Source organism: Olea europaea, chromosome 3 (genome assembly GCF_002742605.1).
Source record: "Olea europaea var. sylvestris chromosome 3, O_europaea_v1, whole genome shotgun sequence".
Lineage (NCBI taxonomy): Eukaryota > Viridiplantae > Streptophyta > Magnoliopsida > Lamiales > Oleaceae > Olea > Olea europaea.
In genome coordinates, this window is record NC_036239.1 from 8,669,633 (window position 1) to 8,685,272 (window position 15,640).

General features: G+C 38.9%; 1 protein-coding gene across 1 annotated transcript in view; it reads left to right on the forward strand.

Annotated features, from left to right (window-relative positions):
• LOC111378053 overlaps positions 1–15,636 on the forward strand; it is a 17,795-nt gene extending 2,159 nt beyond the window's left edge. Inside the window, exons 5-7 of the mRNA XM_023001216.1 lie at positions 3,905–3,911; positions 4,115–4,192; positions 15,508–15,636. Of these exons, the coding sequence (XP_022856984.1) occupies positions 3,905–3,911; positions 4,115–4,192; positions 15,508–15,636 (214 nt within the window). The remainder of the gene's footprint in view (positions 1–3,904; positions 3,912–4,114; positions 4,193–15,507) is intronic.
• Positions 15,637–15,640: the final 4 nt, after the last annotated feature.

Below are 15,640 nucleotides of genomic sequence, written 5' to 3' on the forward strand. Positions count from 1 at the left end.
TGTGGCTACTAGAAGACAGAAGATAATACAAGAAAAGTCTCTATAATTGTAACTACTCCTCACCACCATTTACAAGTGGCAGATAAATTCAAAAGATAAGGTATCTAATTTCAAAAGAAGTGGTCCACCCAACAAGAAGACAATGAAGAATTCGATGGAGATAAGATGGCCTAGCTACCCAACAAAGAAAAAAGGAAGACATCTATCCAAGATAAGATTCCAAAATCTCCTATAAAAGGGGGCATGAAGGAAGGAGGAAAACATCTCGAAATACCTTGAAATAATTTCTCTTAAACACATTTGAGGGAAACCTTTTGTAATCTGTATACACTACTTGTATTCAGAAAAATATTAGATAGCTTGAAGATAGGAAAGCGTGTAATAAGGTAATCACTTATGGAGTTCTAAACTTCATAAGGTGAGTACCAAAGGTATGTAAATATAGTTTGTAAGCATGTACAATTTCAGTTTATGAATATTAAAGTAAAGTTTGTCATGTTCAACAAAGCTTTTATAAAAGGATTTCGTTAAGTTTCTCAAGATTCCTCGGCAGTACAGATAGAGATTTTAAAAGATTTTTAAAATAATGATTTTGAATGGATGTTAGCCATGCCAAAGTACCCGTATTTGATAAATGGCTAGGGGAAAAGGCAGTTTTCTAACAAAAATTTGTAGCACCTTGTGTGTGAGTTATCTTTTAAAATTTCGTTCCAAGTAGGGACTTGATTCTGAAAAGAGTTTGGATAGAGGTGAAAACAGAGACTCTGGATACTGTGAGATAGCGTCTGTGGAAACACGACTAGTTCTCGAGAGTGAGAAATGCAACCTTAATTGAAAAGCCTTTTTGCTGAAGCAGTTGTGAACCCAAATGATTTCAAAAACATTTAAAATCTTTACTTGATTCAGAAGATTGATTAAGTACATGCAAAACATCTATAAGAGCATACTGGTGGGAAAGCCTGTTTATTTCCAATTGATTACTGTAAGTTATTCATTTATTTTTACATGCTTATGCTTTAATTATTTTCATGAACAATTTACAAGCATTCACTTTCACTACTAATGATGGTAATAATCTTATTTTATTTCTAGATGAAAAAGATGTTTTGTTCTTACTTAAACTAGATAAAAAATCTGATGATATATTTCCTGTTGGTAGAGAAAAAATAGAAGAAATATACAGAGATATAGATTATAATTGTAGAAATAATATAGGATTTGATCCTGTCGGAACTAGCAGAGAAATAAGAAAAGTAGAAGATATTATAACTAAACATACAAATATACAAGAAGAAATCTCAGAAGGATTATTTAAAGGATACATAACCAAGAGAGGTCAACCTATAATCTTTGAAGAATTATTAAAATATAAAGAATATTTAAAAGTGTTCAAAAGATTGAAAAATATTGATATAGGACCTGATTGATAAATTCTTAAAGATATAAGATAGATCTTGCAAATAATTTCATTAAGGGCAACATAGTACTTTTAATAGGAAAGGCTATTGTGGAAAATAGGAAGAATTTCCCAGCTATTCTCAAAGTTATCCCCTTTTAACTGCTGCCATTACTCTTCATCGTTCAACCGCTTTCGATTGAATTCCTTGAATCGTGTAACGTGATAGGGCTGCTTTAATAACTGCTTTGATGACTGCACTTCTTGATAACCACGACGCTTTATGTTTGTTAAGACCTTGGGCGACTTGAAAGTTTGGACGAGAATAGAGTAACAGCTCTGGGCGACTGTATGACACTCTATTCGCTCAGATTCTGGGTGACTTGCAAACTTGGGCGATGGTGTTACCGCGTTCTTGGGCCTCATTATTTGGGCCTTCATCTTGATTTGTTCGATTGGGCTTCGTTCTTTGGGCTATCTGATTTTGGGGATCCTCCAATTGGGCTTCACTCCTTGGGCTGTTCAATTTGAGCTGAATTTTTATGTGTCAACAATTACCCCCCAATATGGTAGAATTAATAATAATTATTAAATTTTGTCATATTCACTTTGTGTTTCCAGCAACATTCGAAATTTTCAAGAATTTCAATCATTGTTTTCTTCTATAACTTGAAAAGGTGCGTCGTTTTGCAAACCCTTATAAACTCCAAACACGCCATTTCACTGCACCATTAAACCACGCCTTAAATTTTTTGCGTCTCTCTCACGATTTACTGTTCATCTCTTACTTCCCTGCTACGTAACCCTGAAAAACTTCATTCCTTCTCAAATGGCTGCTTCATAATCTCAAGCTGGCGACTCCTTTAGTTTTGATGACTTTCAAAAACTTATGAGTCGCCCATACATAACTCCAAGTTTTCTCACGCCCGTCGATGTCGAACGTAATGAGTTCTACTTGGGTTCTTTCTTCAACAATGCAGAGGCAGTTGAACAGGCGGCGGTGGGTCAGCTGTTTCCTTGCACTCATGGCCCTCCTTTTCTAAACTCTCTGCCGCTGGGGCCACTTCGCGAAAGAGGTATTCGCACTTGGCCTAAATCTGATGTAGCTTTTCGTAGGTGGCATGCTCGCCTTGTGGGTCATGGTCCTACTAAGGCACTTTTTGATAGCGCTAGGAGTTCTAATTTGTTAGAAATTTCTATTCGCCCCCCTACTTTTGATTCAACACTCGTTTCGATTGCTTTGAGTTTTTGGTCTCCTGAGTATAACACCTTTATTTTCTCTCTTGGCCCCATGTCTATCACTTTAAGGGATGTTGGGGCCCTGGTGAATCTCCCACCTTTGGGCGATACCATTTTTCCTGGTATCTTGGTTTCTGGTGGCGCCCCAAAGTTTGGTAAAAACTACACCGATTCTTATTCAAGCCTGCAGACCCTTCACAATCATTCGAGCGTTGAGCCTTCCCATACTGAGTGAGTGGCCTTCCTTTTAGTTTGGCTTTATAAATATGTTTTGTGTGTGCCAAGCATAAAGCCCTCCCTGAGTTATTTACCTATAGCGCACGAATTGGTGCGTGACAGGCCTTTGAATTTATGTTCTTTGTTTTTGACTGCCCTTTATAGAGGCATGGCCTCTCTTCAAGCTCAATTGAAGAATGGTGCATCTCCCACTGGCAGTGGACCTCTTTGGTTCACTCAACTGTGGTTGAGATCCTATTTTCCATTGCTTGGTGCTCCATCCATCTCTCGCTCCTCTGCTAGCTATTATGGGCTAGCCATGGAGCCCTTAGCTCCTGTAAATATGTCCAGAAGGGACATTTTTTCATTCTTTTATTCTTTGGATTCAATCCCTTCCTTTTTTCCTTTTCCTCCTTTTTTGACTCCAAACTATGTACATCCCCCTTCTACTATAGATAGCGCGAGCACCTCCCTGCTCATTTGGATCCAGTTTTTAACCGAGAGGGAGCTATTTCATGATATTCTAACTGGGACCAATGCCAAAGCGGGGGTAGATATTTATGCTCCCTAATTTTTTGCTCGTCAGCTTGGTTTTGGCCAAACTTGGCCTGTTCCTCCTTGCTATTCAAGGAACTTAGTTGACCGTTTTTATACCATTACTAAAGCGGAGGCAGAGGCTATAGATACTCGTAATCTTCTTTTAACCAGCCATTTTTCATTAGCCCCTTTCAATTCTAGCCACGTCATTCACCCTCTTTTTGAACAGCTCTGGCCGTCAGTGAAGCACAGATTATTTGCGACTGATGCCAATCGTGCCTTTCATTCATTAGACCAACCAAGCATTTCTTCCCCTCCTCCTGTTTTAGTCACTCCCTTGTCTATTCGGAGTCCTTCTCCTTCTCGTCGCACTAAATAGTCTGCTCGTCCATCTTCTTCTCTCCCTGCCAAGCCTACTACGGCAAAGAGTGCCCCAAACCGCAAACGGCCAGCCTCAGCATCTCCCATTCTGGAGGATGATGTTGATGTTGATGATGATGCCCCTCTCATCATCAGGAGGAAGGTAACTAAGTTGATTTACTTACAAGCATACTTTTTCTTACTTGAAACTTTTCTGTGTGCTGATGATCTTTTGGACTCCTCAGAAAAGCTCAGCCTCTCCTTCAAAGATTTTGGCATCAACAGCTCCTGCTCCATCATCCTCTGCTGAGGCTACTTCATCCAAACCGGTTGATAAGGGGGCTACGCTTAAAGAGACATCTTCAGGCCCAGAGTTCTCATCAGAACCCATGGATGAGCCATCTTCTTACCAGGACGTCAACCCCCCAATCATTGAAGCAGAAGGTAATTCAGTCTTTTGATGTCTTACCTTTGCTTGTGATGTTGGTTTCTAATTTGTTGCTCTTGAGTTTTGCAGATACTCCTATGAGTCCGCCCGTTGTGGCAACATTTTCTCGCTCAGACAAGGGGAAGTCCTCGCGAATGGAGGAGTCGTTGGTGGCAAGCTTGGCTGAGGGCATGCCATCTTCCACGATTGTTGATGAAGTAATCTTTGCTCTACTTCTATTCTTATCTTGTTCGTTGTAGTGAGAATCTTTAATATTGGCGATTTTCTTTGTAGGATGCTGACAAGATTGTGCATTCTATCCAAGACTTGTTCGCTTCCTGGGGGCAGGTCAAGACATCTCGTCCTACTCCATCTGATCGTCCTGCTGCTCTTCAGAGGAAGATTTGAAGTTCCTCAAGCAGTCGATATTGGAGTACGTGTCTTTCATGGATATGGACATTGGTAGGGCTAGTGCTGCCAGACACAAGGATAAACTCGAACATTTGAATGCGAAGTTGGAGTAAGTACTGACACTTCCGTCGCTCAATCTTTCTGCCGATTTTAATGCGACGTTGAAGGTTATCCACTCCAAGGTCCTTTCCTTGCTGGCCAAGAATGCTGAGCTAAAAGTCAAAAGTGCTCAATATCTTCGCGCCGTTTCTGAAAAAGAGTCTCTGCGTCTGGAGATCAACAAGGTTGAGAATGAGTTGAAAGAGATCTCTTTCGAAGTCATGATTGAAGACTCCTTGATGGTTAGTTTGGCTGCTCAGATGAAGGAACTTCAAGCCAAAATGGACGATTGTAAGGCGAGGATGGCTACTAAAAAGCGCAACGCCTCCCAGGGGATTGAGCGAACTAAGTCTTTGGTTGAGCAGTACAAGAAGTTGGAAGTTGATGATGATGTCGTGGCCGAATTGAACATCACTTCCTCTAGGCAGAACGAGAACTGGGAAAAACTTAGGGAACGAATTCGTTCAGTGTGGGGTGGACTGTAATTAAGACATGTGATACATTTTTCTTTTGTAACTTTTGTCCATCATTAATGAACATATATTTTAACTCCTAGTACATTTATTTGACGTTTATTTTGTTTTTTTTAATCGTCAATTCTTCAAGCATTTAACTGCTTTGTGCTAAAAATCTTGTTCATTTTCTTTTGATATTTTCACCACTTTTCCCAAAACTTTGGGCTATTTAATTCCATTTACTAGGCAGAAATGTGGCTGTTCATATTCTGTCTCTTCATCTCCACCCCCCTATAAATGCTTCGCATTTTCCATCTTCATCTTCATTTTCTTCTTCGAAACTAATTTGCTGTCATTGCTTGGCATTCTGACAATCAATACGATCTAAAATGGACTGTTTAGTCCGCCCATTTTATTATTTACCTTAATGTCACCTTTGGTGTGGGAGGTATAGAAAATATTTTCTGGCCAGCAGCGAAGTTTTTACCATCAAAGTTCTTCCCATCGTCTCTTTGTCCTTTACAAGAAGTCGATGATAGAAGGCAATTTTTGTGATGCTTGCGGGCCACTTTGCTTGCTGAGAGTGCTTCTCAGCTTGCTTGCTGAGAGTACTTCTCAGCCTTTTTGCTCGCCACTGCAGCGATGCATTTAGGAAGGTGGTGAGGCCAGTCCACCCTCTTACTCGGCGATCCCACCATTGCAGGGATGCATTTAGGAAGGCGGTGTGAGGTTTACTCAGTGATCAACCGGGAGATTAGCTTACTTTTAATTGTTATTTTGTAGAGCATCCATTATTTGTATTTTTGCATTTTTGTAATGAACGTTTTGATAATAAAGGATTTCATTTGAACATATTTCACTCTGACTTTGTTATCCTTTAATCGTTCAACATATTTTGATTATGCTCTTATCTGTTCACATTCCCATAAAGAAAGAACATATTTTTTCAAATATTTGCCGTTAATGAATCTCATGTGCTTGGTGCCATCTAAATCTTCCAAGTGATACGCTCCATTGGGCAACACACTGTTTATTTTATATGGTCCTTCCCAATTGGGCGACCACTTTCCGTACTTTGGATCTTTGCTATCCAAAGGGAGTATCGTCTTCCAAACTAGTTCACCCAGGTTGAACGACTTGACTATGACTTTTTTATTATAAAATTTAGCCATTCTTTGTTTTTACACTTGTAATCTATCTAAGACGTCCAACTTTAATTCGTCTAACCCCAATAAATTTTGAACTAGTGATTCGGCATACTCATCATCATTCAACTTATGTTGCAAGCACACTCTAATCGATTGCACGTTGATTTCCATAGGCAAAATGGCCTTTTGTCCATAAACAAGTTGGAAAGGAGTAACTTGGTACTTGACCGAGGTGATGTCCTATAAGCCCATAAGGCCTTGTTCAGACATTCGTGCCAATTTCTGGCATTTTCATTTATCATCTTTCTGATGATATTTTTTAGAATCTTATTAGAAGATTCTGCTTGTCCGTTGGATTGAGCGTAGTATGGTGTAGAGTTTACTAATTTAACCCCAAACTCGCTCAAAAATTTGTTCACTTGATCCCCATTCAAAGATGTTCCGTGATCTACCATTAACGTTTGTGAAATTCCAAACCTATAAATAATGTGATCACGGATAAACTCTATAACATTTTTCTGGGTGATCTCTTTCAAAGGTACTGCTTCTACCCATTTGGTGAAATAGTCGGTTGCAACTATAACAAAAGTATGTTGCTTGGACGATGGGGGATAAATTTTCCCTATCAGGTCTATCGCCCAACCCTTGAACGGCCAATGTTTAATAATAGATGTCATTTCTCGTGCTGGCGCCCTTTGTATTGGACCATGCTTTTGGCATGCTAAGCAACTCTTTGTATACTGAACGCATAGTTCTCCCATCTTTGGCCAAAAATATCCACTCCTAATAATTAACCATCTCATCCTTTGGCCGGCTTGATGAGCTCCACATATCCCTTCGTGCACCTCAGCCATGATCGTCTTGGCTTCTTGCAAACTTATACACTTTAGTAATACACCATCAGAGCGTTTCTTAAACAACTCTTCATCTATTAGTATATAGTTCAGCGAACACAGCTTCTTTTTCCTACTAATCCCTCCATTAGGTTCTTTAAGGAACCCTTTGATCTCTGTTCTCCAATCCATTACATCTCCATCTTGTATGCAGTGAAGTTCAATCTTTCTCGCCCTTCTTTGAGTCACGGGCAATATAATTCCATATTCACAAGTAGACTTCCAATCCAAAATCTTTGAGTACCCTGAAGCCATTTGGGCTAACTCATTTGCCACGTCGTTATATATCCTATTAACGCATTGGAGTTCTACTTGATCGAATTCTTCTAATAATTCTTGGGCGATCTTATATTGACTTATAATGGAATCACTTTGGCATTCAAAATCACCGATCAATTGATGGATCACCAATTGAGAATCGCCCCTAACGATCACATTTCTTACTCCCATATCTATCATTAGTTCTAGGCCTACAATTAAGGCTTCATATTCAGCCTGATTATTGGTGCACATTTTGTCTAAAGTGAATGCGAACTTGTAGCAAATCTCTAAAGGATTAATCAATGCTATTCCTACTCCTGCACCTTTAGAGGTTTTTGACCCATCGAAATACAACACCCAAGGTTTTAACTCGAACGAATTGATTTCTAGTTCGATTTCTTCAGGCATGTCAAGGCATGGATGATCGGCTAGAAAGTTAGTCAAAGTCTGATTTTTGACTGCCTTTTGAGGTATATATTGTATTTCGAATTCTGATAAAGCTAGTGTCCAAAGGCCTACCCTTTGGTGTAAAATAGGGCTCGAGAACATATACTTAACTAAATTTCCTTTAGAAATTAAATAAACGGTTACATGCCGTAAATAAGCCCTTAATTTTGTACATGTGAAATATAATGCAAGACATAATTTTTCGATAGCAGAGTAATTACATTCACATTTCGTTAACCGTCTACTTAAGTAGTAAATTGTCCTTTTTTCACCAAGTTGGTCTTCCTGTGCGACCATTCCAGCTATTGATTCTTTTTCAGCCGATACATACACTTTCATTGGCCGTCCTTGGATTGGTGACACCAACACTAGTGAACTTGATAGATATGTCTTCAGGCTTTCAAAAGCCTTTTAATGTTCTTCTTTCAAGATGAATTCGTCCTGATTTTTCAACTTTAATAGCGGCGAAAAGATTTTACTTCGCCCTGCACAGTTAGAAATAAAGCGTCTTAAAAAATTTACTTGGCCTAGAAACCTTTGCAACTCCTTTTTGTTGCTAGGTGGTTTGGCTTCTAAAATAGCCTTCGCTTTATTTTTATCAAGTTCAATCCCTCTCTTGTGTACTAAGAAACCAAGAAAATTCCCTGCATTAACACCAAATGCACATTTCAAAGGATTCAGCTTTAACTTATATTACTTCATTCGTTCAAACGAACATCTTAACTGTTCGAAATGGTCCTCTTCTTTAATGGACTTGACTACTATGTCGTCTGCATACACCTCAACAAACTTGCCTATCATATCATGAAAGATTAAATTCATTGCCCTTTGATAAGTTGCCCCTACATTTTTTAGGTCGAAAGACATAACCACCCATTCAAAACATCCTAAAGACCCAGGGCATCTAAAGGCAGTTTTGTGTATGTCTTCTTCAGTTATATAAATTTGATTGTATCCTGAATACCCATCCATGAAAGAATACATGACATGTCCGGCAGTTGAATCTATTAAAGAATCCACCGTGGGCATTGGATACTCATCTTTGGGTGTTGCTATGTTTAAATTCCTAAAGTCTATACACACCCTTAGTTTACCATTCTTTTTTAGTACTGGCATGACATTGGACAACCATTCGACATATCTGGCTGTTCTAATGAAACCTGCTTTCAATAATCGCTCTATCTCTTTCTTGATTTCAGGGAGTACATTGGGAGCAAAACGTCTAGGAGGCTGCCTATGAGGTTTAAAGTTAGGCTTAATCGGTAACCTATGTTCCATCAAGTCTCTATCTAAACCAGGCATTTGTTCATATTCCCAAGCAAAATAATCTTTGTACTCTTTTAGCAAAGCAATTAATTTGTTACTAACCTCTTGGTTGAGCATTTGGCTGATGAACGTTGGGTGATCTTCTCCTTCATTGCCAATATTTACTTTGATCAGAGGGTCTTGTGCTTGAGCGTATCCAGGTTTGGCGATCCACATTACTTCGTCGTCCAGTTCCCTTGTAAGTACTTCTTCTTCTAAACAGTCCACCTTGTTGACTTCTCGGCCAATGCTTTGCTCTAACTCGAATACTGCCAATTTATCCTTCAGCGCTTTTAGGGTTGTCTCTTCTTTCGCCTTGTCATTGCATTCCTTATTGAAAGCCATCAGTCTGGCTTTGAAGGCCTGAATGTCGGCCATTTGCTTTCGTGACTCGGAATCCATTCAAGATTCCTTGATTATTCTTTTGCCAATCACTGGCTCTTCCAGGGCCACTATATTTGGCATCATCTGTTTGAACATCTCAGTGAGTGCGTCCACTGAGAACGGTTCTTCGCTTTGCGCGACAACCTGAGTCTCTTCCCCGTTTTGAACTACCCTGACAGGTCTATAGTTTCCTTCGTACATGAACTTTTCCACCGAGTTTACTTCTGTGACAAAAGGCCTATGATCGGCCTGTACCACCTCTGCTTCGCCTTTGTTATTCCAAAAGATCAGGCATTGATGGAGCGATGAGGGTATACAGCGACTTTCGTGTATCCAATCTCTTCCTAATAGCACGTTGTAACTAGTAGGACCATCTATTACAAAGAAGACAGTGGTCCTAGTAGTCGTCCCTATAATTATGTCCAATGGCATAACTCCCTTAGCTGAAGTTGCTCCTCCATTGAAGCTAGTGAGGATGACTTCTGTAGGAATCATGTCACCCTCTGTCTTTGCGAACTTCCTCATCATCCTAGATGGAATGGTGTTTATAACTGCTCCATCGTCGACAAGCACTTTTGCCACTGGGACGCCGTTAACTAGAGCTTTAATGTATAATGGCCTCAAGTGTTTAGTCAATTTTATGGCTGGCTGTTTAAAAATAACCTTTTCGACAGCCTCTATTTCTACTTCCTGCTTGTTTTCTGTTGAATTATCCCCCTGTGATAAGTCGACGTGCAGTATATCACGCTGATCCTCTGTCTCCTGAACTTCCTTCCTACTTCTTTCTAATGCTTCCTCATCAGTTACCCAACCTGTGGGAGGGGGCATTATTCTTGGAGGTGACCCATACTTTTCAGAGCGAGACACTCTCTTCTTCCTTTTGGGTGTCCCGTACAGTACGTAGAAGTCGAAAGGACGCCCAGATGGTTCCTCCAACAAGTCTACTTCGCGAACTCTCTCTCGACGTAGTTGCTTCAATAGAGTATTGCGCGATACTCCTCTCTTTCTTCTTTCTGCTTCTAAGTCGATTTCTTCTTCAATGTCTGTCATCCCGTCGTCCTCTTCATCGTTGTAGGCCTCTCTAGAAGTCTGGCCTTCTTCACATACCAGCATGCAGGCCTCTCCTTCGTTGTCCTCTCTCTCTTCTTCTTTTTCTTTATTCTTGAATTCATTAGCCAGTAAGTAATTATTGACCACGACAGGAGGCAACGTACCGAATTGGATAGTGAGGGGCTGATCTGAATCTTCTTCATCCCTTCTGTCTCGCTCAAACCTTGATCTCCCAGAAGAAGTTTCTGGTAGTTCCTTCATTGATTCATCTGTACTGGTCTCTTCATTATTTTTGAGGACATTTTGATTGGCTACCTTGAGTAGTTTAGGCACTTTAGGATGTGGCATTCCCTGTTGCTGCCTCATCATTCATCCGTAGTTTCGTTGGAAACGCCTTTGTTGGGTCCTAGTCATCTCATCGAAGGGTATTGTCCTTCCTGCATTGTACTAGAATGAATGTCATACATTTGGCCGACGAGGTTGCGGCCTGAATGTTCTTTCATTATCTGCTGGCCTGAACTGCCTCTCAAAAGGTGGTCCTCTATAGAATGACGTACCTCGCCCTCTACCAGGCTGAGTGTTTGGGAAGAAGGTAGGGTGATGAGGATGCTGCCATGTCCCTGGTTTCTCCGTATTTCCGTTCACTTCTCTTTTACACCTTGCACACAGGACGTCTTCGTCCTTTTTTGGTTCTTTTCCCTTGATTCGTTCAAAGACGCTGGGATGTGGTCCATGATCCTCTTCTCCATCATCGACGACCAACTTGAATTTTGGCAACTTATTTTTGAATCCAGATGTCACCATGTTTACTCCAAGTGGCTGTAGGAAAGGATTCTCGTCCACTGCCATCTTCTTCTTATCATCGAACATAATTCGTCCTGATTCAATGGCATCCTGCAATACATGGCGGAAAACCAAGCAATTGTTAGTTAAATGCGACCATGCATTATGCCACTTACAATATTTTTTACCCTTAATTTGTTCAGGGTTTGGCAATTTGTGCTTATCGCTCAACTTTATCTGCTTATCCCTATATAATTTATCAAATATAAGGTCAACTTTGGTCACATCGAACGAGAACGTTCTAGCCTTTATGTTTCCATCTTTTATGGGCTCATCTTTGCCCGATGGTCTAGGTTTGGCCATTATAGGACAAGTATATGTATCCCCTTTGACCAATTCGGCCAAACACATTTCGGCCTGATCGTATGACTCGTCGTCGATGGTATGAACGTCAAAATTTGGGTCTTTGTAATAAGTTCCTTTACTAGAATTTTTCATTTGTTCTTCCTCTCTTATCAGTTGCTCATATCTAATCACATTCGCACTCAACTGGAAAAAGTCAGGAAATTTCTTGTCCTGGAATTTCTTCTTTAAATCAAAGCTCAAGCAGCCCTGAGTGATTTTGACAAATTCTTTTTCGGGCAGAGGTACAAAACACTTGCTTCTTGCTGTCTTGAACCTTTGGAGAAAACTTTCTGCTCATTCGTTTGGCATTTGACGTAGATTCGCCAAATCAGCCAAAGTGACTTCAGACTCAATTTTATAAAACTGAGCGTGAAATAACTGTTCCAATTGTTGCCATGTTTGAACAGAATTCGCTGGCAAGTTAATGAACCAGGAGAAAGCTACTCCTGTCAACGAACTAGGGAAAAGCCTCATTTTATGGTAATCGGTTAAATCACCACTTTGCAATGTGAATCGCCCTATGTGTTTTAAAGTAGACACCTCTCCTAAACCGGTAAATAGTGAGAATTCTGGCACTTTGTATCCTCTAGGCCATGGATATGCTTGGTCTACCCAATCAGGATATGACTTTGTGTATGTCGGCCTAATGACGGGACGCACCCCAAAAGCCATCTGATCCTGTACGATTTCCATAATCTGGTTCCTCAACATGACGTTGGGGTCGTATGGAATTCCTACAAGTTGGTTAACTGGTTGATTTGCATGAGGCCTGGTGTTTGGTCCTTGATTGGCAACAAAATTACCATGATTATGGCCATTACCATTAGCGTGAATATCTATTCCCTCATTAACACGTGGAATATTCTGTCCATTGTTCAGGACATTATCTCTTATGTTTAGATTACCCCCCAAGTTAGGCATACTACTACCATTGTTCTGATTTGGCACTGTAGTACCTCCTTGGTTTGACGTAGAGGGACCAGAAAGCGGTTCTACCCCTTGATTCGGATTTAGGACAGAGGGATTATGTCCCACAATTGTCCTAATTTGAAAGTGGTTTGTAAGAGGTATAGCCGGTTGACATATTTGGCCTACTAACTTATTCATTGTTTCGTTTAATGTCTTTAGTTGTTTGGCCATGTTGTCATAGTGTACATTCCCATTTTGCGTAAATCTTTCCATATTATGAATATTTCGAAGATTTACCTGTTCAACGACGTCTTGCGTGAGTTCTCCAAGTAATGCACGCATGGTTCGAGGACTCAACTTCGTCATTGGTTCGTAACGACTGTTACTGCTCTGATTCTGTCCATCTGTTCGTGGAGAGGCATGCTGCTCCTCATATCGCTCGATCACAGACTGGATTCCTCCCTGACTTGCTGCTTCCTTATCGGATCTCTGAGGCATATTGTTTCACCTTTTGTACTTTCAACACCTAACACCACTGTCCCACCGGACGTGCCAAATTGTTTCGCGCGGGTTAGTTGCTAACAATTAAAAAAGATCAGATGATTGTGTAAGGGACAAACCTCTTGAGACAAAATCCCAAAAATGGGCGTTCTTTTATTGGCGATGACTTTACAATTGAAAATGAGAAACAAAGTGCCTCCAAGGGGCGCAAGCACACGAGTTACTGAAAGAAAAGTGTTTAAGTCTAAGCTAAGGAAATGAAAATTACATGTTCTCTGTTCGAGAGTTTTTTATTCGGTCCTTTACTTCTATGTCCTTTCTCCCTTTTATACTTCATGGACGATCTCTTTGTGATCAACCGCCCTAAAAATTGCTTGATTGTCCTATAACTGCCCACTTTCTTTGTAATGGCCAACTTGTCATGAAAATGGCCTCTTTTAACTGCTGTCATTACTTTTCATCGTTCAACCGCTTTCGATTGAATTCCTTGAATCGTGGAACGTGATAGGGCTGATTTAATAACTGCTTTGATGACTGCACTTCTTGATAACCACGACGCTTTATGTTTGTTAAGACCTTGGGCGACTTGAATTTTTGGGCGAGAATATAGTAACAGCTCTAGGCGACTGTATGACACTCCATTCGCTCAGATTCTGGGCGACTTGCAAACTTGGGCGATGGTGTTACCGCGTTTTTGGGCCTCCTTATTTGGGCCTTCATCTTGATTTGTTCGATTGTGCTTCGTTTTTTGGGCTATCTGATTTTGGGGATCCTCCAATTGGGCTGTTCGATTTGGGCAGAATTTTTATGTGTCAACACTAATAATTGATACAACATATCAAATAAAATTAATTAGCAGAATCACGTTCCTCGTATGACCATCTATCTACAATAGTATTTTTTTATTTTTTTTTCCAATTTTCCTGATCTCAAACTGAATATCTCGATCCTAATAAGGGAGTTCATGACGCTCATAAGAGCAGAAAAATTTGATAGGCAAAGCCCAAAATGTAACCCTATAAAGAAACTAAAGATGCGTTTGATTTGCATTTTTGTTTTCAATTTTGAATTTATTTTCTGTTTTCTATCTTGAGGGATTATTTTAAAATTGTAGGAAACACGTTCAATTTGTCATTCTGAAAAATTGTTTCTCAAAACAAAAAAATAAAAAAATGAGTTCGGTTTAAAAATTCTACAAATAGTTTTATGATTTTTTAAAATTAATTTGATTATTTAGTAAGGCATATCAATTTTATGCTAATATGTAATCAACAAATATAAATTTTACAGTGGTATTTAGGTAGATTTTGTATGATTTCATTAATTATTTTAATTGAATTTTTTTTTAATTTAATTTTCATTGTTTTGAGATTTTTTAGTATTTTCAAAAGTCATTTTTAGTTTTATGTTGTAAAATTTTCTTTGTTTTCCAAAATGCATTTTTGAAAATTATATGCCAAATACGTTTTGAATATTTTAGAAAACTAAAAATGACCTTAAGACGACAAACCAAACGCACTTTAAACCGTGTATTTCATTTCCACCTCCCGATATTAGGGTTAAATATGTAACATAATTATTACTTTTAGAATAAATAAACTATTACTATGAAAGTCTCGATAGAACTACAAGCGCAAACAAGTGCAATGAACGAACACAATTCTTATAACATTTCTATTCATAATTTTTAAAAGTGTTTCTTTGAAATGTAATATCACTTACAAAATGATATTTTCGTTATAAAAAAAAAAAAAAAAACTAACTTTTGAAATTTTTCATATTCTAATTTGATAAATATATGTATCTTGTCTTATACTATATCACGTGAGATGTGGTAAAGCATTAGATGATAGTTGGTTTGTTGAACTGATTCCTGCAAAGAAATCTAAATTTGAAGAAGTTGCACAGAACACTATTTTCTTGTATTTATCTAAAAATGTGATCAAAACATTGGGTGAAACCAAAACTACTTCTGAATTGTGGGCTAAATTTCAGTCCAAATATATGACTAAAAGTCTAAAACCACACCAAACAGTTTTCTATCAAAAACTTCTTTTATTTTATAATGGATTCCTCAGTTGATTTGGATGAAAACTTGATAGATTAACAAAATTTACCCAAAATTTAGCCAACTGTGATAAAAAACTTTCAAAAAAATTAGATAGCTGTAGTCTTGTTAAACTCTATTAATGACATACGTACAAAAGACATCAATGTTACTCTAGAATATGGCAAGGAAGAACTTACAACTAATTTAATAATCAATGCCCTCTGATATAAGGCTCTAGAGACTGAAGCTGAGTCTAGTAATAGTCAAAATGGAGATTATTTGTTAGCAAAAGGAAATGTTTCTAATAAACCAAATTATCTCTTTAATTCTTTTAATGAAAATAAAACACAAATGGAGTGATAAG